The 23,711-nt window shown below is 33.0% G+C and overlaps 2 protein-coding genes and 1 non-coding gene across 3 annotated transcripts; 2 read left to right on the plus strand and 1 right to left on the minus strand.

Annotated features, from left to right (window-relative positions):
• Positions 1–645: 645 nt before the first annotated feature.
• Positions 646–10,923, plus strand: LOC139862291 (DNA glycosylase/AP lyase ROS1-like). The gene is made up of 20 exons (XM_071850866.1): positions 646–727; positions 1,379–2,433; positions 3,253–4,716; positions 5,142–5,483; positions 5,818–5,908; positions 6,000–6,690; positions 6,778–6,857; positions 6,925–7,009; positions 7,096–7,187; positions 7,264–7,332; positions 7,461–7,497; positions 7,589–7,671; positions 8,430–8,873; positions 8,994–9,030; positions 9,160–9,217; positions 9,303–9,442; positions 9,536–9,601; positions 9,730–9,844; positions 9,949–9,987; positions 10,543–10,923. Exons 2-20 carry the CDS (start codon positions 1,530–1,532, stop codon positions 10,656–10,658), a joined length of 4,953 nt encoding a protein of 1,650 aa, XP_071706967.1. The 5' UTR covers positions 646–727; positions 1,379–1,529; the 3' UTR covers positions 10,659–10,923.
• Positions 10,924–13,584: 2,661 nt separating this feature from the next.
• Positions 13,585–16,492, plus strand: LOC139863370 (uncharacterized RNA-binding protein C1827.05c-like). The gene is made up of 9 exons (XM_071852008.1): positions 13,585–13,662; positions 13,753–13,860; positions 13,974–14,088; positions 14,212–14,267; positions 14,455–14,502; positions 14,599–14,696; positions 15,532–15,601; positions 15,706–15,816; positions 16,445–16,492. The coding sequence occupies exons 2-9, from the start codon at positions 13,765–13,767 to the stop codon at positions 16,490–16,492; spliced, it is 642 nt and encodes a 213-aa protein (XP_071708109.1). The 5' UTR covers positions 13,585–13,662; positions 13,753–13,764.
• A 793-nt stretch (positions 16,493–17,285) lies between these two features.
• TRNAR-UCG (transfer RNA arginine (anticodon UCG)) lies at positions 17,286–17,359 on the minus strand. Its single transcript has one exon. It is a non-coding gene; the product is annotated as a tRNA-Arg (tRNA).
• Positions 17,360–23,711: the final 6,352 nt, after the last annotated feature.

Genomic DNA, 23,711 nt, shown 5'->3' on the forward strand with positions numbered 1-23,711 from the left:
TACTAACTTTTTTTTAAAATAAAACCCGAACGCTAAAAGAAGCAACTTTCACAAAAGGAACAACCCTTCAATATTAGATGTCGAAAAAAATTCTTTTTTACAAAATAGATCAAGACTTTTTTTTTTAACTCACATTCAAAACGGAACCTCATGCGCGAAGCGAGGGCTCCACAACTAGTTCGATACTAATTATTGCCTTTCAAAAAAAATTGTATTGTATTAGTAAGAATAAATTGATAAAGTGCATCTATACCCTTACTATATGTATATAAGATAAAATGATAGGTAAAAGAAAAGGTTAAAATTGTAAGATACATACATGGATAGTGATATTTCCACTTGTAAATTTGATAAATCCACTTACACTCATGGATTAAGTTGTTGTATTATACAACCCGGTAAGTATGATTATAGTGGATTTATCAAAATTAAAAGTGGAAATATCAACACCCTACATAAAAAGTACAATAATGATACGAAGTATTATTCTAAATGTGTATTTTTTATCGAGGAACAATTAATATATATGGAGGGAGTTATATTTAAATTTAAATATTTAATATAGTATTTCATGTACTATTACTACTATCTTTGTTAACCCCTTTCCTCTTATTTCTCTATTTCTCTATCTCTAACACCAATAAACACACAAATACTAACTTGGCTATCCGACATTGACTTGTTCTCCGGCGAATTTCACCGGTGATGACGCCTGAGCCTCAGATCTGTGAGCTCAGTTTCACCTGAATTACAATTTTACAATTTCTATCTAATGTCTTTCATTGTAATTCTAATTTATTGTTTTCATTTAAATTGGCGTGATTTTCAATTTCATACGAATAATTTAACCATATGATTCTGTTATAATTCTTCAGGGTTTCAATTTGATTACTCGTTTCAACCAATTCGAAACCTCAATTTTCAATTCAAGAACTAAATTCACGAATTTATAAGAATTTACCATCCTGCTGTTTTGATTTTCTGTTTTTCATAAATTTTGAGCATTTGGCTAATTAATTAATTAATTAATTAATTAATTAATTAATTAATTGGTGATTATTTATTTCGTCTTTAACAATTTTAATCTCTTTCTCTCCCTTTTGCTTTTTCTTTTTTCTTTTTCTGATGTTTTATAAGAAGTTTTGTTCAATTATCACAAAATGTCATATTTTTGCAAGATTTAATATTTCTGTGTACTTAGAAAAAAACAAAAAATTAAATAAAAACAATGCCTTGGTTTCAAGCTAGCTAATAATTCCCTTGTTTTTTTTTACATCTGTATCTCTTTCTAATTTTTTTTTTTTTTTTTTTGGTTGAATTATGCGATTTGGTTAAATCATCACTTTTATGTGAAAATGTACTTTGGGGATTTTGGCAGGTTAGATCCAGAGAATGGAAATTAGAATTCAAGATTAGTGATTACGATTTCGATTTTAATGAAGGAGATAGAAGTAAGGGAATATCAACTGCAAAAAACTAATTGAATTCGATAACTAATTGAATTCGATTTTTGTTCGTAGAGTACTAGTATGAACTTTGAGAGAGATTTTGAAATCCCTCACAATAATAGGAATTCATGGAGGCCTGTGATTCAAGGAATACCTATTTCACATGAAAATGGGAATGAGCAAACTCATGGTTATATGAATACAATAACCGGTGGAAACCGAATTGTGGGCGGTACGGATCCTACATTGGATTCGAAAAGGGCAATGCCAACGCAAGATCGAACTACAAGTAGCCAAGATTCGTGTACTACGATCAATTATGGAAATTCTTGTAGTTCACCTATGGAAAGGATACTTTTACAAGGGAATACAATTAGCGAAAATAGGAATGATTGGATTCTTCGTCGTAATGGTATTAGCACTAACAAAACTGTCGAAAATGGGAACAGAAATGGACCTAGTATGACTTCTTCATGGACACCCTTAACTCTAGAGAAGCTAATTAATGAAAAATCAAATCCACGGCCTGTCGATATTCAAGAAAATCGAGTTAAAACCGAGAGTTGGCAAGATTTGCTAGGGATGTACTCGGGTTTGTTGCAAGAAGAGACAGTTGACACTAACAAGATTCTTAAAGATCTTAATCCAAAACAACCACCAACAGTTCATAATAACAAAAATCAGAGTTGGGTTGCGTCTCCTAGCTCGAATAGAAATCAAAATTCCAACAAAGCTTTAAACTTTATGTCAACTGACCCTGCAAATTGGAAAAGCAGTGATTTGGCGACTATCATGGGTTCAAGTAGCAACGCGACATGTGTGTCAAGGATACCCAAGAATGGCGTCCGTGATTCAAGATTAAAAATCAGCTCAAAACTACCTACTCAAGTCGAAAGCAGTATTATGAGGACTACATCTTCGACTTCTACGGTTAAAAGTCATCTAGCTCAAAGGTCAATTTCAAACAATTCGAACAGCCCAAAAGGTGAGTACTTTAGTTAGGACCCTGTTATAGTTTTTAGATTAAGCAATGTACTAACCTATGAGAAATTAGGATATGACAGAACCAAGTTTAGTCGAAATCATTTCTTAAACCCCTTGCAATTAAATGTGTTTTAGGCTTCGTTTGATAAAACTAGATGATTTAGCATTGATGATTCATAATCTGAATAATTCAGAGTATCTGAATAGAATCGATTCTAAATGAAAATATGTTGTTTGAATTGAACAATATAAATTAGGTAAAATTACCTTATTAACGTGTAACATGCATAAAAAATTCAATATAATTGTCTTTTAAGTGTTCTGGACACAACAATTTGAGGAGGATATTACAGAATATTTTGGTGATTAATGTTTAAGAGATCACAATAATGAAAATTAGTTATTTTAAAAAGAAAAAGCGCTATTTAGCCCTACATTAGTAGAAGTAAGCGGGTGAGTTAGCCTAGCCTATCCTAAAAGTGGTATATGGTTAAGAGAGTGTTTCGACCTCGAATGATGAACCATTCAGCATTATATGTCTTTTAGAGATAATTAACAAACGCGTTGAGTGTTGTGATTCAGCATTCAACGCTGAACCATTCAATTAAGAGGTAAACAAACTCACCCTTAGTCTTGTTGCAAAGTAACATGCTTGTTAAAATGCAAAAGGCTACAAAAGTATGCCAAATTAACCTGATTTAGACAATTTCTTTTGGTTTTCTACGCATTGTATTCACTTTGTAACAGAATGGACACGTCGCTCATTTACTAGTAGCAAAAAATATATTCAATAAATGATAACTAATTTTTTTTCTCACAGATGGATCACCAAGTACTTACCGACATGGCTACAACCGAGGTTCACCACCAACACTGAATCCAGATGCAGCAGCCTCTAACCTAAATGATTCTTCCTCATTTGCTCCGATCACACCGTATAATCAACGAAAACATGACAGCCGATGGGTAGTTGACCAGGTCAATATTCGAGCAGAAGAAATCTCAACACCGGTAACAAACAGCAATGATACTCAAAGCACATCAATAAAAGATGCAGATAATATATTCGGTGAACTATTGCAGACCATTGGAGAGTCCCCACCTTCTGCCATTTCAACAACGCAAAACGATCACATAATTTCTAACGAAGGAGATGAACATGTCATCGACTTGAACCAAACGCCCCAGCAAAAGACACCGAATAGAAGGAAAAAACACCGTCCAAGGGTGATTAGGGAAGGTAAACCAAAAAGAACACGAAAGTCTAAAGGTCCAACAAATGGTTCTTCAGGTGAGGTACGAGTAAAAAGGAAGTACGTGAGGAAGAACGGTGTGACTACTCCAAACGAACACGCCCGTGTGAAAAGAAATTATGTGCGGAAGAACAACGTTGACCAATTGAAAAGTAAACCGTCATCGGTTGTTGAAACGCCAAACAAATCATGCAAAAAGAAGCTTGACTTTGACTTGGAACGTGCACCACATGATCAAAGCTATGAAAATATTAGCAGCCAACATGAGAGAAATGTTGATGTGATTTCGCAAGAATTGCAACAAAATACATGGTTAAATCGGGATAATCAAGTAAACAAACATGTTGGAATTAAAGATAATGTAGTTCAAGCAAGTACGATGCCTATATATGTGCAAGGTACACCTCATTCTTACGCAAGTGAAAGTATGCGGACTTTAGATGAGAGACGAGGCATCAAGAGACAAAATTCTAACGCAAACGTCACGAATTTTCTCTCGCGATACCAGAAACTTTTGTTAGGGGTTGCACACCGTTCTTATGACCGAAACAACTTGAGTAGCATTCTATTTGAAAATCACAAGAAAATGAAGATGCAAGGTGAGTATCAAGCTATTGAAGATAACTCAAGACACGTTAATGGTGTGTATAGAAATGGGTCGGCCATGCAGTTGTTAAATTATCATGGAAGAGTCAACCAATCTTATACGGTGGTCAATGGTGGCCACCATCATTTCAGACCACCTATGGCCGCTAGACATTATCTTCTGAAACAACAGGTGCTATCCAGAATGCAAGCCAACATGATGAGAGCACAAAACTATACTCAGGGTGCAGCTATAAACTGGAAGCCGATGCCAAACGGGGACTATAGATATGCAATTACAACGTACCCTGCTACATTATTAGAAAAAATGCAAAATGCTGAACCAAAATTGTCTAACCAAAGATTAGATGGATTGAGCCAGAATCTTCTGCAACATCATAAAACTCCCTTAAATGGTTATCAACAAGCATCAACAATAGCAAGAGGTACCTGTTCATATTTTTACCTGTTTATATTTATGTACAACAAAAAAGAAAACAATTTTTACTAAAGGTTGCAAAATGGGCAGGTTGGGTAACTAGTTAAACAAGTCAGGTTTGAGCACATAACTTTTTAATATAAACACTGGTCCCCGTGTAATACTTCGTATTGTTTTGTACAAATTCAGTTACTTGGTGATTTTTTTTTACATTTTCAGCCGTTAGTAGACACGTGATGGTTACATTGATAGTCACTGATCCACTTGAAATGAAAAAAAAATGTAGTGGTCTGACCCTTTAAACCATGAATGATTAAAACCCAAAAGAGTTTAACTATGAGGGTTAAATCATTATTAACCCTTGGAAAAAAAAACATGGATCTTAGAGTGGCGCATAGAATAGTGTATCTGAAATTTTAGTTGTTTGTGCAGGACGACCAAGAAAACCGAAAGCTGAACTTTCGGTTGAAACAATTACAGATATGCTAGAAGACTTGCACATTTATGATGGGAATAAGAAACAGCAAAATAAACTAGTTTTGTACAGAGGTAGTGATGCCATGATCCCATTTGAGCCTATCAAGAAACGAGTTCCGCGTCCTAAAGTAGACCTAGATGATGAGACGGAACGAGTTTGGAGACAACTAATGGGTATCGAAGGAAGCGAGGGCGCCGAGACAACAGGTAAGGATAAAGAAAAATGGTGGGAAGATGAAAGGAGAGTGTTCCGCGGACGAGCCGACTCGTTCATTGCTCGTATGCATCTTGTTCAAGGTATAAAATTATTTAAATTTCTAGATAATTCTATTGAAAAGCTATAAACTTAGGAGCAAAAAACTTATAACTGGTAACTCAGACTGGCCCACAAATTTTCATACTCATAATGTAGGGTCATACCTGACTCACTCGACGGTTGCGGCTGGGGTGTCCTGGCTTGAACCTGAGACCTTGTGCTAATGAAATAGCGACAATGCGGAAACTAATACAAATGGTTTATGCAATTTTGATGTAGAACAAAGCTAAAAATTGAACAAAAATGCTCAAAATAACATAAAATTGTACATCATTTGCTTTGAGGTATACCATTTATAACACATACCTTCTTCAGGAGATAGAAGATTTTCACGGTGGAAAGGATCTGTAGTTGACTCGGTGATTGGCGTCTTTCTAACACAAAACGTTTCAGATCATCTTTCTAGGTGAACTTTATATCTTGTAGTGCAACAACCGTTAACACGTGTTGATGATACAGATTGATTAACATTTTTTTTTTTTTTGCAACATATGCAGTTCTGCCTTCATGGCTCTTGCAGCAAGATTCCCTCTTAAGTCAACATCAAACACCAAAGTATGCTGCCAAGATATTGCACATGATGAGCCTTATGACGTAACAGAGCCAATAGACATCATAGAATATACAGAATCAACTAAAGATGAAGTATTAGAGACAGATGTCAATCTCTCACAAGAGTCAATCGATTCTTCCACAATTCAAACGGTTGATGAATTTAGGTCAAGTTCAGGATCAAACTCAGAAGCAGAGGTCATAACAACTAGCTTTGAAACAAGAAAACAATCGGGCCCACCACAAAACCTTGTACAGGATGAAAAACTCCCAATGTTTGGAGGAATACCTATCATCTTTGAGGATAGTAATTCTGGAGTGGATAAGCAATATTCTTTTGAGAATACAGTCACCGAAGCTAGCTCAACAGAGAAAAAAGCTTCTCGTGAACCACCAAGTGAGCCAGGCCCAAATAGTTCTAAAGGAGAAAAGGTAACAGCTGCAGATGAAAGAAAACAATCGATCGACTGGGATAGCTTAAGAAAGGAGGCACTGTTGAATGGTAAACACAATGAGCGAAACAAAGATGCCGCAGACTCGCTTGATTATGAAGCACTGAGATGCTCACATGTTAACGAGATTTCTGACGCGATCAGAGAACGTGGAATGAACAACCTGTTAGCTGATAGAATGAAGGTACTAAAGTTAACTTTTGTGTTTGCTAGTTAGTAATAGTATCATGGTTACATCTTTCAGTAAAACTTTTTGTACTGCAATATGCAGGATTTCCTTAACCGCCTAGTGAGAGATCATGGATCGATTGACCTCGAATGGTTAAGAGACGCACCACCCGATAAAGCAAAGTAAGCCCTCCAAACGCATACATGAAATTTATAGCTTTTGAATTCTCACTGATCTTTTGTATTTTAGGGATTATTTACTAAGTTTTCGAGGATTGGGACTGAAAAGTGTCGAATGTGTACGCCTATTAACACTTCACCATCTTGCTTTTCCAGTAAGTGACCGTGATAATAAGTAAAAAATTGTTACAATTTGGAAAGTGTTAAGTAATATTTACTTGCATGATATTACATTTGCCAGGTAGACACAAATGTCGGAAGGATAGCAGTGAGATTAGGGTGGGTCCCTCTCCAACCACTGCCCGAATCGCTCCAATTACATCTGCTTGAGATGTAAGTATATAAAAGTAGTTAAAGCAGCACACAAAGATTAAGTTATATAAAAGATGCTGATTAGTTTTTAACGCAGGTACCCAATATTGGAGTCTATTCAGAAATATCTTTGGCCCAGGCTGTGCAAGCTGGACCAGTTGACATTGTAACTACTATTTATCCCTAGACAAATAAAATACGTGGAATTTTTTTTTTTTTATTGAATTGTACTCAAAGTCTTTATCAAAACATAAAGATAATTGTTTAGTTGACTACATTGTGGTTCTTTGGCAGATATGAGCTACACTACCAAATGATTACATTTGGAAAGGTATGTCACTATTATTACACCTAAATTCCAAATTTCATTTGTTTAAAAAAATGAGTACAGATTACTGATGAGTACGTACATGTAAATGAAGGTTTTCTGCACAAAGAGTAAACCAAACTGTAATGCATGCCCGATGAGAGCAGAGTGCAGACACTTTGCCAGTGCTTTTGCAAGGTATGCTAATTAATTTAAAAAAGTTTCAGCTTCTCTTATTAGTTTAAACGTTAGAACAAAAAACACATATACTCTAGTTAAACTCACACCTACATCTGGAATCCTAACTTGTGTTTAACGTATATGATGTATAAAATTTAGTTAGATGTTAGATTTTAGAATGAAAACTGCCAAGTTTTATTGTCAACTTTCAATAACAAATGTTTTCAGGGGTTTTTTAAGCTGAAAACAGAGGAAGTGGTGACCATGCACATATATCGCATTCGGTTATACAAAACATTGTATTCAGGGGATTTGCAAAATAGATTGATCTTCATTATAGAAAGAAAAAAAAAAAGAAAAAAAAAGAGTAATACTGTAATAGTTGCAAAAATTTTCACTAATTGTTCAAGTGTAAATTTATAAGCTAGTTTCATCCAGTAAATAATTAAAAAAAAAAAAAGGGCAAAGTAGATACCGGAACATCATAAATAATGCACACATACTAAGACACTATCTACCACATGAAAATATATGGACACCAATCAGCCAGTTTTGATCAAATCTAGAACTTTAGAAGGTGAGTATATATTACCTAGACGAAAATCAATGAATTTCCTGAATGAGTATCTTACTGCAATCATATATGCATCGAGCTGAACTAGAACCTGAAAAACAATAAAACCAATTAGCAATCAAATGAAGATAAAAACGTATTATAACATATAACTGACATCTTATGGTGCAGTGTGATTATATAACTAACATTTATCGTGTAGTGCAAGGCTTGCCCTCCCAGGTCCAGAAGAGAAAAGAATAGTGACTTCAGATGCACCAGTTGCAACAGATCCAGATCCGATACCACCTACAAGCAACATGCCCATGCCGCCGCCGCTACCGCTGCCGCCACCTGAGAATAAGTTCAATACAAACAAGAAGAATTATGAGCCAATCATTGAGGTGCCAAGTACGCCTGAGCCAGAACCTGCAGAAATAACGATAAGTGACATCGAGGATCAGTACTATGGAGACGATTCTGATGAAATCCCAAGTATCAAACTCAACATGGAAGAATTCACGAGTAATTTGCAAAACATAATTCAAGATAGTAAGGAACTTCAAGAAAATATGTCCAAAGCATTAGTTGCATTAAACCCTAATGCTGCTTCTATCCCTACACCTAAACTCAAAGATGTTAGCCGCCTTCGAACAGAGCATTTAGTGTAAGTTCTTCAAATTCTACTGGTAATGTTTTCAAATTTTTCAGCAGTGAAAGGTCAAACTATAAAGGGTAATTCTGTAAAAATACATTCTTTCACTGAGTTCCTCTCACCATCTTGCAGGTATGAACTTCCAGATTCACATCCGCTTCTAGAAGGGGTTAGTAAATTTGCTGCTATCAAAATTTTTATGATCCCCAAAAGAAAATAAAAACCCTTACCGAAAAAAAAAAAGGAATTTTTATGATACATACATAGCCAACTAACTTCCACATTCTACTATTTTCAGTGGGACAAAAGAGAACCTGATGACCCAAGTCATTATCTTCTTGCAATATGGACACCAGGTTGGTAAAAAGTTATTGCCACATAAGCAAACTTGTGTCAGCATGTACTGAACATTGTATAACTAAGTTTAATGTTGCCTAACAGGTGAAACTGCAAATTCAGTACAGCCACCTGAAACAGAATGTGCAGCCCAACAATCGGGCCAATTGTGCGATCGAGCAACATGCTTTTCATGCAACAACGTGAAGGAAGCAAATTCACAAGTGGTTAGAGGCACTATATTGGTGAGAAGCCTTATGTATAATAAACATGAACATATGATAACTATCACGTAAAACAAGTTATGCCAACTATTTTTTTATGAACTTTCATAATAGATACCATGTAGAACTGCAATGCGAGGAAGCTTTCCGCTCAATGGCACGTATTTCCAAGTAAACGAGGTTTGTAAATCTAGAATTTTATATAACTTATTACAAATCAATCATCATTTCTGGTTGATACACTGATGCAATCCATATGGATCATTAAATTTGTAATAACATGTAATCCTTGTATGTCCAATATACAGATGTTTGCAGATCATGCATCAAGCCTTAATCCTATAGATGTTCCTAGGGCATGGATTTGGAATTTGCCAAGACGAAAAGTTTATTTTGGGACTTCTGTAACAACTATCTTCAAAGGTAAAAACATGAACCAAAATTTGCATCTCTTCAAAAGTTGAACATTTATTTTGCAAAATCTCCATTACGAAAAAATTTAACAATAAATTATGTTGTTTTGCTAGGGTTAAGTACCGGTGGAATTCAATATTGCTTTTGGAAAGGTATGTATAATAATTCTCAAACGAAGTTATGAAATTGACAAATTATATATTTGCACGATATGCATTAGCAAAGATGTTCGTGTTTATCTTTATTATTAATATTACAAGGCTACAGACGTCGAAGAACCAAAAAAATACCTGATTTAAACTGTAGTGTGTGCGACATATTCAACCACCACTTTCTTCTTTTTACTCGCCCCTCGCCATCCATTCACCGTGTCTTATTTCTTCTATGGCTGACCCATCCAAATTTCGTATAGTTTTTTTTTAGAAAGTAATTAATTGTCAATGATTTTAGCAATATTCGGGAAGTAAGTCGCTCTCCCTGAAATAGAAAGTTTTCTGCGACTAAACATACCCTAAACGTCTCAAGATTTGCTAGAAATGTAGACGTTCATGAGTTAGTTTGTACATTTCAATTATCATTTGTGCCAGTAGCGTAACCGCTTATACTAGCAATATTAACTAAGCTTCTGTTACTTCATATCATGTAACCTATAAAGTCTCCTATGATAAATAAATTTATAGTGGTATTTTGGTCTAATACATATACAGGATTTGTTTGTGTAAGAGGATTCGATCGAATAAAAAGGGTTCCAAGGCCTCTAATGGCTAGGCTACATTTTTCAGCAAGTAAGTTAATCGCGCAAAAAACAAACGCAAATAAATGAGCTATGAAACAGATATAAAGCTCAAGTGGTAGAGTAAAGAGCTCAAAGACTAACCAATTGTTGTACATTCATTCATTCAACTCTCCATGCTTGATTCATGCAACTGCATTGACATATTTAGTATAAGTTATAGTATCAGATAAAAGCAGTTTGCCCTTAGCAAGATTAATTAATTTTAATACTCTGTTTATTTCATTTCCTATTGTTCCAATTTTATTCCAATTCAGCACATTATTGAATCAAAGAGATGTTAGTTTAGGCTAGTCAGTAGATTCTTATATATTTTTTTATTTTATTTTTTGTTTTGAAATACATGTAGCTGGTTTCAAGCAATTATCTAATAATACAAAAGTAATCTGGAGCCATATCTATTGTTTGTGCAAGTTATATAACAATTTTATTGCCTTCATATTCAATTATATATATTTTCATGATAAAAATTAAGTATTACCTGGTTCGTTAGAAGTGGTTACGGAAACCTAAGAGCATGATTTCGTCGATACATACATACATATGCTGTCGATCGAAGCAAAAGGAAGAAAAAAATTGAGCGGTGATCCAAGTTGTGGTAGCTGTCGGTGTTAATTTTGGCGCCGAATTTTAGTTTTCCCTCCACTTTGTATTTGTAGTGATGAAGACCACTATTCAGTTTCCAGAAATCACGGGTGGGTTATTTAATAGTTTCATACTCAACCCGTGAAATGATAGCTACAAAAGCTAATTATGGGTTCAGCCCAACAAAAATTCTATCATTTAGACCCGAAGCCCATTTATTCAATGTTTTTTGTTTTCGAAGCATTATTCAAGGTTTTAAAATATGATAATTTATTTTTACAACAAAAAGAACTATAGTAAATAGCTAGTAATACGCTAGAAAATTACAAAGAGTATAATGGATTTTGGAGCCACAAAGACCAATCGATCACAGACTTATTGTGCCGATACGAGCACCATTCAAAAGAACAAAGAACAATAAAATCTATAAGATGTCGTTTCTTGAAAGCCTAGTCTTGGAAGATAATGCTATTTCGTAATTTCCATAGACTCCGTAAAGCAGCTAAGATTATACATTCTGCTAATGTTAAACCATTTGTTGAGAACCAAACTTTAATATCCAGCACCTCATTCCATTGTGGCAGATTATAATCAATCCATTGAGCAGTATGACTCCAAACTTGACGAGCAGTATCACAATGCAAAAAAATATGTGCATTATCTTCCAATGGGTATTACAAGGCGCACAAATCAAACTCAACACATCTATATCTCAATTAGATACTTTGTGTTTGGTTGGAATACGATTTTGAAATAATCTCCACATAAAAATATTAACCCGATTAGGAACCTTTTTCGAACCAAAGGAAGGGAGTATTACCATGGATGGAGTTAACGTTTTGTATTAATTTCCAAACACTACTAACCGAAAAAAATATTGGAACTATCAGCATTCCATTTCCAGTAGTCCGCCAGATTAGTTGGAAGAGTGTTTTGCAAACATGTCAGGAGGTCAACAAGCTGAGAAGATTCTATACTGCTTCTTGGGGAACGTCTCCATTGCCATACCCAATTATCATTATAGAATCTAGAAGCAACGATGCATGACTTGTCCAACTCAAGAGCAAAAAGTCTAGGAAACCTTTCTCGGAGGGTGGTGTTATCGATTTATATATCGAGCCAAAATTTGATCATGCTGTTGTTCCCAAGAATAAGACTCATGGTCGACCGTGGTATTGTCATATTGAGATGTAATGAGTTGATACTACGGTTAATAACAGCCCACACTCATTCATATTGGGGTTTCATCAGAGGGTGCACCCCTTCATGTTGAACATTGTGAATCGATTGAAGTACTTTGACCCAAAGGGATTCTACATTAGGCATGTAACGCCAACGCCATATATATATATAAAAGTGGTGTTTAAAATATGATTTAGTTTACGATTTTACTAACGAGAACTAACTTATAACTTTTAAGGCTGTTGTTAAGGCGTTTTAAACAATTGATCAATTAAGAATTGTAGTATTATACACTAACTACTTTGTGATGCTATAAAAGTTTTTTCAACAACAATTTCAAGTTTCATAACAAATCCTATAAGAAAAGTTGAAACAATTTCAGGATAGACCTGGTAGAATCGTATGCGTCTGAATAAAAATACACGGTCGCTCCGAATAACTTAACTAAGAAAAACTTTATCCTTTGGCTTTTATATTCTCATGTTCCCAAGTTTCCCATATAAAAGAAAATAAATGAAATGAAGAAAATGAAATAGATGAAATTGCGACTTTCAACCGACCAATGTAAAAGAAACGATTAAAAGGAATATTAAACTAAAATCATTCGTTGTTTTTTTTTTTTTTTCTTCTTTATAACAATTCACCAACATGAAGTTTTAAATTTTGTTCTGCTTATCTTCTTTTCCTCCGATATAAAATTGAACTTTGTTGGACACACTTTGGAGTACATTTTTGAAGAGAAGTGGAAATTGCTTATCAAATAATTTTATTTTTAAACGAAGTAAAATTTCCCGTATCAAATTAGTATACTCAACCACGTAAGCTTGTCTGAATGACCACAAAACTGCCCAATGAAGCATAACACCCGGGTTCGATTCCTGATTATGTCAAATTGTTCAGAAAGGAAGTGTGATCAGAGGATGGACATAATACACAATTCACCCGGTATCAGGTCTCGCGCTCGAAAATTTAATTACCCGAGATTTACCCTCCATAGAGTAGCCATTATAAGAGGGTTGCTCACTAATCCAAAAAAAAAAATAGTGCACAGTATAAATTCGTCTGTTTGTTGTACATTCGATAACCTGGAAATGTAAGTACAGGGTTAAAAGTGCACTACATACAGAAGTTTAGGGTTTATATTAAACTATTAAATACATACCTAAAACCCCAACATCAGCCCCTTTTTCGTTCTCTTCACCAATCGCCGACGCCAACCCTCGCCGATAACCATCGTCGGTTCCCTCAGACATTGACGCTCGTAAAGGTATGCTCATATTTACTTTTTCTTTCTTTCACCGAACTATTCAATATGTACTGATGAACAATGCAAAATATTTATCATATTAATTTGAAGAAGAAGAAGAAGATGGGGATAAAGGCGAAAAAATCAATGATGAAGAAAGTAAAAAAAGGTTCTACTGAATTGACAGTTGCTCGTAAAAACGATGCTGCCGATTTCTTGGTAATACTTTCATTAAATTATCAATACTTTCATTATTGACTTTGTTTTGGATATTTAGGGTTTATATGATTAGTTAACAGGTTTTGATTGATTTGTTTATTTGTATTAAATAGCCATTAGAAGGCGGTCCAGCTCGAAAACTGCCTGTTTCCGAAAACTTAGAAAATAAATCAACAGTGTTGTATATTGGAAGAATACCTCATGGATTTTATGTGAATGAGATGGAAGGTAAGTTATTTGTTTACGATTTTGAGATTTATGAATATAAATATGCATGAGTAATTTTTACATTTACGTTTCGAATTCTGTATTGTTTGTTAGTATAACAAGCTGTAACTCGATGTTTTGCAGCTTTTTTCAAGCAGTTTGGAGAAGTTAAGAGGGTTAGGATTGCAAGGAACAGGAAGGTTAGATTGATTGTTTTTACGATGTCTTTCATTAATAATTTATAATTTAATATGAAAAAAACACTAGACGTTAGTGTTTATTTGAATCAAATAAGTTGTAGATGATTGAAACCACTAAGAAAGTAAATAGCTTGTTGTTTGATGTCTTGTGATTTAAAGAACCCTTTTTATTTATTTTTGTATACAGACTGGAAAATCAAAGCATTATGGTTTCATTCAGTTTGCGTCTCCAGAGGTTCGTTGTGGTCCTTGTTTACCTTTTTAATTAATATAATATAAGGGTTCATTCTGTGGGCACCTTAGCTTTATAATGATATATAAATCTATGCAGGTGGCAAAGATAGTTGCTGAAACCATGCACAACTACCTTTTGTTTGAGCATTTGTTGCAAGTACAGATCATCCCTCCAGAGCGTGTTCATCCCAAACTGTAAGCTTCTGAATCATGTACTCGAAAGTTTGGTTTCCTTGAAGTTCTTGCTGGATTGCATGTAACTTGTAGTTCTTAATTATCTTTTATGAATCTGATTTTAAAGAAAGTCGGTATGTTAAAACTGCCCAGAACTTTATGTTTGACTTATAACTATATGTTATTAGTTGTTACTATCTGCAAATACCGTAGAAGAGTTATATTATAACTTTCAAATTTTAATTATAAGTTTTAAATTTTAATAGATATAACCACCAAGGCATTGCCTGAGTGGTATACGATGGGGCGGCCTGTTTGTCCTCAACGAGTAGGCGCAGGTTCAATTCCAAGGGCCGGGATCTAATAATTGGTACTGCCAGCAATTAGCTTCTCGGAGAGGAATTTTTCAACCTTCAACCGTACTGCCAGGGTTGTTGCGATTTGGGTTTCCTCCTAACGTTGTGTGTGGCATATGATCGCGAAGGTGGATAAGTCCCCTTTGGGTGATGCCAATACTGCCGTTTAATTTTTTTTTTTTAATAAATATAATTTGGATTTGGATTTGGATTTGGATTTCGATTGTAAATGCCTCAATTTGACTGTTTTTACTTGCATTAGATTGTTATTTTTCTACTCCATAGAAGATAACAAGTTATCATCATGCTTATGTACTGCTTAAAATGTACATGATTGTATTTTGTGAGTATATATTCTTATTTTTTTAAAGTATAAGTTGAATGTTGATGAACTTAATTACCAAATCTCTTGCTTAACTCGTTTGTCTGCGCCAACTAGCTTGGTATAAAAAGCTTTATTCTTGTTGTACTTAGGAATATGTTTTCATTTTGTATTGTAGATGGAAGGGTGTTAATCGTTATTATAAACCCCTCGACTGGGTTCGTCTTGAGCGTAAACGCCATAACAAGGTATAACATCATCGATAATTTCATTTCCATTTAACATCTTTCATTTTCAACTATTTAGTCAATATGGTAACACATGGTTATATCATTACATGGTCATTATTCAGGAAAGGACATTTGAAGAGCACAAGAAGTTGGTAGATGGAATCTTGAAAAGAGACCAGAAAAGACGAAAGAAGATTGAGGCTGCCGGTATTGACTATGAGTGCCCAACAATTGTAAGAACCTTTTAGACTTTATGTTTGTGTGCTTAATATGGCATTGTCAAAGGTAGCAAAATGGGTCAATCTGAGTTTGGGTGAAAACTATCAAACGCAGCTTATAATTATTAGAAGGGTTAAAGTTATTAATACGCCTTATACTTTCAATTTTGTTCCAATGTAGGCTATATACCCAAAATAATACCAGTGTAGGTCAAATACTTTCAAAAAGTGTATTAATATGAACGGAACTTATTAACCGGATAAAAAACGAGCCGGCGTGACATCTTTGTGGGAATGAAGTTAGTGATACATCGGAACAAATCATTTTTTATTTAGCCTACATCGGAACAAAACTGGTATATGACCTATTTGTAGTAATATAAATTCAAAAAAAATGCTAAATAATTAATTTTAGCGTTTCAGCAGGTAACCGGTCACCATTTGTTTGCATTAGCAAAGTATGTGTGACCTACACTGGTATTTTTTTGGGTATATAGCCTACATTGAAACAAAAGTGAAAGTATAGAGAGTATTTATAGCTTTAACCCTTATTAGAATAAACCAATTGTAGATGAAGGTATATATTTGCCTGTTGGTTTTTGTGAGTTGGGCCACTACTAACATTGTTTAATATGCTAAACAGGTTGGTAGTGAAGTTTCTGCACCTAAGAAGATCAAGTTTGAAGACTAAGGACGCTTCGGGGTTTGGAAAGAAGCAAATGTTGACAGACAATTTGTCATATTAGCGAAGAAGGAAAGCAGTCGTGTATTGTGTTTTGCACATGTAGTTTTGCTTGGCTTATTGTGGCTTTAAATTCTTAAAACATTATGTGATGTAGCATGTGGTAACTAGTAGGATATGAATGAAATTTTGGTAATTTTATCACTTGGCTCAATGTTGCAAATACTGTGATGTTAGTCTAAAAGCTTGTAAGAAGTATTTAATATAATGCTCATGTCTACTACTTAAAGATCAATTAGGTTTAATTCTACTATATTTTGTAAGAATCATGAGTACTTTCTTTTATAATGTGATAATGGAAGATTTTCCAAAAATAGAGTACTTGTTTCCATTGACAAAATAGCAAGAGGCTATTTTAATATTCTTGCCTCCTACGGAGTAATTATCATGACAATAAATTATACTCATACTCTATCATCAATATATTTTTATGCACATATTTATTTCTTAAAGAAATCCTTAGAGCAGCAAATAGATAAATCCTAACGATAATAATATGAACAATACTCTGTATAAGGTTTTGTTTTGGTACGGTTCGTAGATAGATAGTGGTTAAGCTATTGTTTTATGTTTTCCAAGCCTAACCGTCAAAATGTTGTATTCTTGTTCGGTTTTTTCATCTTTTGATGAAAATGTATTTGTTTTATAATATTCGTTTTTTAGAAAAAAATATATATAAAATAATAAATAATGAGAACAAAATAGAGAAAAGACGTATTTATGTAAAATAAAAAAATTTAAACGACCACAGTGGGAGTCGAACCCACGACCTTTTGATCCGAAGTCAAACGCGCTAATCCACTGCGCTATGCGGTCAGCTTGTTGAAATTGTTCAACTGTTTATCTTTAACAAAAATGTTTACATCATAAATAATGGTCCAGAGCTTTTTATACCTAACTATTTATGTTTACATCAAATTCATTACATAATCATTGTACAGAGCTTTTATGTTATAAACTAGTCCGGATCCGGCCCGCGCGATGAAGCGAGGGCGTTCGGCTTGTGTATTCATATTTAACGTAGCGTTGTGTATTTACAGAGGGGAAAACGGCTCATGTCTTAAGCGCCGTTTTAGATGTCGTTGTCTTAAGCGTTTTTTAAAAAGTGTCCGTTTCGAACGTAGTTAGTTTCGTTTTGTTCGTAAATTTTTTTCGAGTGTAACGGTGCTGTCGGAAAAATTCAACTTGCGGCGAACAGAAAGATACGGGTTGTCGTTGTGTTAAGCGTTTTTTAAAAAGTGTCCGTTTCGCGTATAGTTAGTCCCGTTGGGCTCGTGAGACTTTTTCGAGTTGAACGGTGGTCTCGGAAAAATTTAACTCGCACCGAGCGAGAAGATAGGGCCCGTTAAAAATTCGGGTGGAAATAGTTTCTTTTGTTTTAATAAAAATATATAATTACGCTTTCTACCCTTGAAAAAGTGTAAACTCGAGGGGTCGTTGTGTAAAGCAAGTAGAAGTTGAGAGACCGGTTGTAGTGTGAACGCAAACTCAAAATTACATTCCGAAATAACTAAGACTTTTTCGAGTTGAACGGTGGTCTCGAAAAAATTTAACTCGCACCGAGCGAGAAGATAGGACCCGTTAAAAATTCGGGTGAAAATAGTTTCTTTTGTTTTAATAAAATTATATAATTACGCTTTCTACCCCTGAAAAAGTGTAAACTCGAAGGGTCGTTGTGTAAAGTAAGTGGAAGTTGAGGGACCGGTTGTAGTGTGAACGGAAACGCAAAACTACATTCCGAAATAACTGAAACTACACATCCGGACATGAGTGAAAAAGTGTAAACTCGAGGGGTCGTTGTGTAAAGTAAGTGGAAGTTGAGGGACCGGTTGTAGTGTGAACGGAAACGCAAAATTACATTCCGAAATAACTGAAACTACACATCCGGACATGAGGTTTAGTATATAAGGGTTAATTAATAATAATGTTGATATTTTTACTACAGTATAATTTTCGATACATTATAGATGCGCGTTAATATATTTGTAGATGTAGATGTAGATAGATTTGTCGTACATATATCGAATGAGAATTAGGTTTCCCGTGCGTTGTTATGGGTGAAATGGTTGTTGCTAACGAATTCAAAAAAGTAATAACCTTGTTCAACCTATCAAATTAACATAATTTAATTTTTCTATAATTATACCAATCAAACTCACATAATTTGAATATTGTTTTTATCAATAATAAAATATAAGAAAAAAAAATTCCATCGACAGCCTTAGGGCTTTTATTGAAAGCAAAGTTTCAAAATTCTCTATTTGGGGAGTAATCGGTCGAGACTTTGGAAAGAGTAATCGGCAATTCGGGGTATAATCGGATTATAATTTTTATACATCTGAATATTAAATTTCAAAAAATGTGTAAATATAGGACAAGACCATAAACATAGACTTTAACATAATTGTCTAAGATGGTTCATTTTATTGAATATATCTATAATTCTAGTATAAATTCTTGCTAAAATGTTGATCAATTTTGACACTAACAAAAGCAAATTCGATTTTGACCCAACAAACGTTGACCGCTTAATTTAACGGAAATGAAAAATCGGAACGGATTACTCTTAAAAAAAGGAGTAATCAGGGATTAGTCGGAATTAATCGGGGTTTTTACAACAGTGCTTGAAAGTGATTAAAATGTTTGTACAAAAGAATACCTACTAATAGTTGTCATGTACTACCTACTAATGCATGTTAACAACAATCTTTAGGGGTTATTGTCACTGGCGAATCTACATGGATACGAGTGGGGTCCCAAGACCCCACTATTTTGATTTTTTTTTATCATGTATCATTTAAATTGTATATGACACACACCACTAAATTCAACTAAAGGACCTCATATATTTTAAGATTTATGTTTTTTAAAGTAAACAACCACTAAAATACATTTCAAATGTACTTAGTTTTTTCTTTAAAAAAAATTAGAACCCTATCAAATTTTCATTCTGAATTCGCTACTGATTACCGTTAGAAAATTTCAATACATTATGTGACTATAAAAGCTAAAAGTTATAAACCACATACTATAAAACAACTGTAATATAAAAACAAAATATCAAAACAACTATAATGATTTTTTAATAAAAATTAAAACGGATTATTATTATTATTATTATTATTATTATTATTATTATTATTATTATTATTATTATTATTATTATTATTATTATTATTATTATTATTATTATTATATATTTAGAAAATAAATAATACGCTCACCAAATAAAACCGGTCAGGTAATGTTGTTGTATGGTTTCTTTAAAAACTAGTGAAATGACTGATAATGCTAAAAACGAACATATATTTCATAGCATTATTCCTCAAGAAAGACAAGCTTTTAGTTGCAATTGTTCTATTTAAAAGTGATATTCGTTTAAATAATAAAAGGTGAAGACAAAAGACAGATTCGACGAATTGAAGACGCAAAGGTCCAAAAAGCTCAAAAGTACAAAATACAATCAAAGTGGTTTCAATTATTGATAAGAAACGTCTCGAAATTACAAGAGTACAAGATTCAAAACGCAAAGTACAAGATATTAAATTGTACGCAAGGACGTTCGAAAATCCGGAACCGGGACATGAGTAAACTCTCAACGCTCGACGCAACAGACTAAAAATTACGAGTTAACTATGTATATAAATATAATATAATATATAATTAATTATATAAATTATATATATTATATTTATATAAAAATCCGTCGGCAAGAAAGGAGCCAAAATGGAGTGAGCTGGAATTTCAAACTCCGCGACTCGCGGAGTTTGAAGAGCAAAAATGCCGCGAGTTGCGGAGCAGGCAAATTCAAAAATCCCTATAAAACCCAACGAATTCTGATCATTTTTAATATCCATAATCTATCTCTCTCTCAATATATACGTAATATATATATATATATATATATATATATATATATATATATATATATATATATATATATATATATATATATATATATATATATATATATATATAATTTATATTTTAATTTTAATTTTAAATCCTAATAATAAGGGTATGTTAGCGAATGTTGTAAGGGCGTAAGTCAAAATTCTGTCCATGTAACGCTACGCTATTTTTAATCATTGTAAGTTATGTTCAACCTTTTTAATTTAATGTCTCGTAGCTAAGTTATTATTATGCTTATTTAATCCGAAGTAATCATGATGTTGGGCTAAAAATATTAAAATTGGGTAATTGGGCTTTGTACCATAATTGGGGTTTGGACAAAAGAACGACACTTGTGGAAATTAGACTATGGGCTATTAATGAGCTTTATATTTGTTTAACTAAATGATAGTTTGTTAATTTTAATATAAAGATTTACAATTGGACGTCCCTATAAATAACCATATACACTCGATCAGACACGATGGGCGGGATATTTATATGTACGAATAATCGTTCATTTAACCGGACACGGGAATGGATTAATAGTCTATGGAATTATTAAAACAGGGGTGAAATTATGTACAAGGACACTTGGCATAATTGATAACAAAGTATTAAAACCTTGGGTTACACGCAGTCGATATCCTGGTGTAATTATTAAACAAAGTATTAAAATCTTGTTACAGTTTAAGTCCTCAATTAGTTGGAATATTTGACTTCGGGTATAAGGATAATTTGACGAGGACACTCGCACTTTATATTTATGACTGATGGACTGTTATGGACAAAAACCAGACGGACATATTAAATAATCCAGGACAAAGGACAATTAACCCATGGGCATAAAACTAAAATCAACACGTCAAACATCATGATTACGGAAGTTTAAATAAACATAATTCTTTTATTTCATATTTAATTTCCTTTATTTTTAATTGCACTTCTAATTATCGCATTTTTATTTATTGTTATTGTATTTAATTGCATTTTTAATTATCGTACTTTTTAATTATCGCAAGTTTATTTTATCGCACTTTTATTATTCGCAATTTCATTATCGTTATTTACTTTACGCTTTAAATTAAGTCTTTTATTTATTTAATATTTTACATTTGGTTTTAACTGCGACTAAAGTTTTAAAATCGACAAACCGGTCATTAAACGGTAAAAACCCCCTTTATAATAATAATATTACTTATATATATATTTGTATTTTTATAAATTTAAACTAATATAGCGTTAAGCTTTGTGAAAAAGATTCCCTGTGGAACGAACCGGACTTACTAAAAACTACACTACTGTACGATTAGGTACACTGCCTATAAGTGTTGTAGCAAGGTTTAAGTATATCCATTCTCTAAATAAATAAATATCTTGTGTAAAATTGTATCGTATTTAATAGTATTTCCTTGTAAAATTTAATAGTATTTTATACCCCTTAGCTTTGACATCAAGTAATTTTGGCGCCGCTGCCGGGGAACTTAAACGCCGAAAGCGCAACGCTAAATATTAAAAAAAAAAAATTATTTTTAGTTTACTTTTATAAAAAGACGCTTTTGTAAAAATACGTTTTAAATATTCGAAAATATAAAAAGAAAACAAAAATATAAATATTTTTAAGAGTTTGTTAAATATTTAAGTTTTATAAAGTTTCTTTATTTTTATTTTATAAAAATATAAGTTTTATTTAAATATTTTGTTTTTATTTAAATCATAAAATCAAAAACCGAAAAAAAATTATATATAAATCTAGTTTTAAGATTTTTATTTATAAAATTGAAACATATTTTTATTTCTATTCTAGTTTTTAAAATATAAGTTTTATTAAATTTATATAAATATTTTATTTAAATTAAAAAACAGAAAAATATAATTTAAAAAAAATATAATAATTACGTCGAAACGTGTCAACCGAAACAGCCTGTCATCCGGAATTTCGAACCCCGCGACTCGCGGAGATTTTTGCCAGGTGGAACCGCAAGTCGCGGAGGAACCCTGACACGGGTACACAGAACCCTAATCAGGCATTAATTATGGGTTTTTATTTTTATTATTTAAATTTAACCCTAATTAGGTTTAATTATTTTAATTAATTTAGTTTAGTTTATTTATTATTTTGTATTTTTAGTTAAATTAGTTTAATTAAAATTTAAAATTAATTGTTTTATAAAATAAATAATATAAAAATAATATTTTTATAAAAATTGTAATTTTTACAACTTTTAGTATATTTTTATATTTTCTCCCTTTTTAATTGTTTTAGCGTGATATTTGTGTTTTTCGCTCATATTTAGTTTTAAACATAGTTTTTGCCATAGTTATTTTTACTTCTAGATTTTTAGGCTTTGCCGTAAAATCCCTCAAGTGTCTTTTCTTTAGACTAAGATTTAGGTGCTTTAGAATTTTGCGACGCCTTTTTAAGTTTTAGTACATTTTTAAGATATTGCCATTTGGGATATAGTTTTTCCTGTAAGCTTTAATATTTTTAGACCCTTTTACCTATGTATCAATTATCATTTCAATTAGTAATCTCAATTTGCGATTATAATTTTAAGTTAGTGATAGTAATAAGGTTGGGTTAGTCGAGTGTTTTTAAGTTTTATAAGTCATTTCTTTTTATTTCTTATTTTTCGAGGCCTTTTATTTTTCAACCCTTTTCTTTTTCTTTTTCGACGCACTCTTTTTCTTTCTTATTTCTCGCCATTCTAGTTTTAGGACATAGATTTTTATTCTACTTCTTATCTAAATTTCTTAAAATTACGAAAATTTATTTTAAGTGGTTAAATTGATAGACATCAAAATTTTCTGGTTCGTAGTAATAGTTGGATTTGTACGTGGACCGGGTTATTGGAGCCAAACAGTCATCAATTATATTGAGACCAAACGAATCCTGCCCCTCTGCTGCATCTTTTGGCTATTCGAAACGTGGGCAAAATCAGAAAAATCTATTAATTGGATAACTTATATAATTTTTTCTTTCCTTTTAAAAACTAATAGGATATTTAGTGAATGCACCGAGCAAGACGTTCACCACCTTTTGTACGTTCACCACCTGTAACTAGATCAAGACATTTAGCAAATATTACCGCCGTTGATTTTTCTTTAGAATCGTCATCCAGTCGACCAAGTACTCCAATTCAAATTTCCGATAATCCATTTTTTGAACCCGACCTCACAATTGAGAATCCGGATAATATTCAGGGACAATTCATAGATCCTGAACCATTAAATTTTCCTCCGGAACCACCAATCATTCAAACAGAGATTGTTGAGG

The sequence above is a fragment of the Rutidosis leptorrhynchoides genome, chromosome 8 (genome assembly GCF_046630445.1).
Source record: "Rutidosis leptorrhynchoides isolate AG116_Rl617_1_P2 chromosome 8, CSIRO_AGI_Rlap_v1, whole genome shotgun sequence".
In the NCBI taxonomy this organism is placed as follows: Eukaryota; Viridiplantae; Streptophyta; class Magnoliopsida; order Asterales; family Asteraceae; genus Rutidosis; species Rutidosis leptorrhynchoides.

Bases quoted from the DNA above. Each gene is read 5' to 3' on its own strand.
- LOC139862291 (XM_071850866.1), top strand. From the start codon at position 1,530: ATGAACTTTGAGAGAGATTTTGAAATCCCTCACAATAATAGGAATTCA. The intron at 6,858-6,924 runs GTAAGCCCTCCA...TTTGTATTTTAG, and splicing joins GCACCACCCGATAAAGCAAA to GGATTATTTACTAAGTTTTC. The intron at 9,845-9,948 runs GTAAAAACATGA...TTGTTTTGCTAG, and splicing joins TGTAACAACTATCTTCAAAG to GGTTAAGTACCGGTGGAATT.
- LOC139863370 (XM_071852008.1), top strand. From the start codon at position 13,765: ATGGGGATAAAGGCGAAAAAATCAATGATGAAGAAAGTAAAAAAAGGT. The intron at 14,503-14,598 runs GTTCGTTGTGGT...AAATCTATGCAG, and splicing joins TTCAGTTTGCGTCTCCAGAG to GTGGCAAAGATAGTTGCTGA. The intron at 15,602-15,705 runs GTATAACATCAT...GTCATTATTCAG, and splicing joins AGCGTAAACGCCATAACAAG to GAAAGGACATTTGAAGAGCA.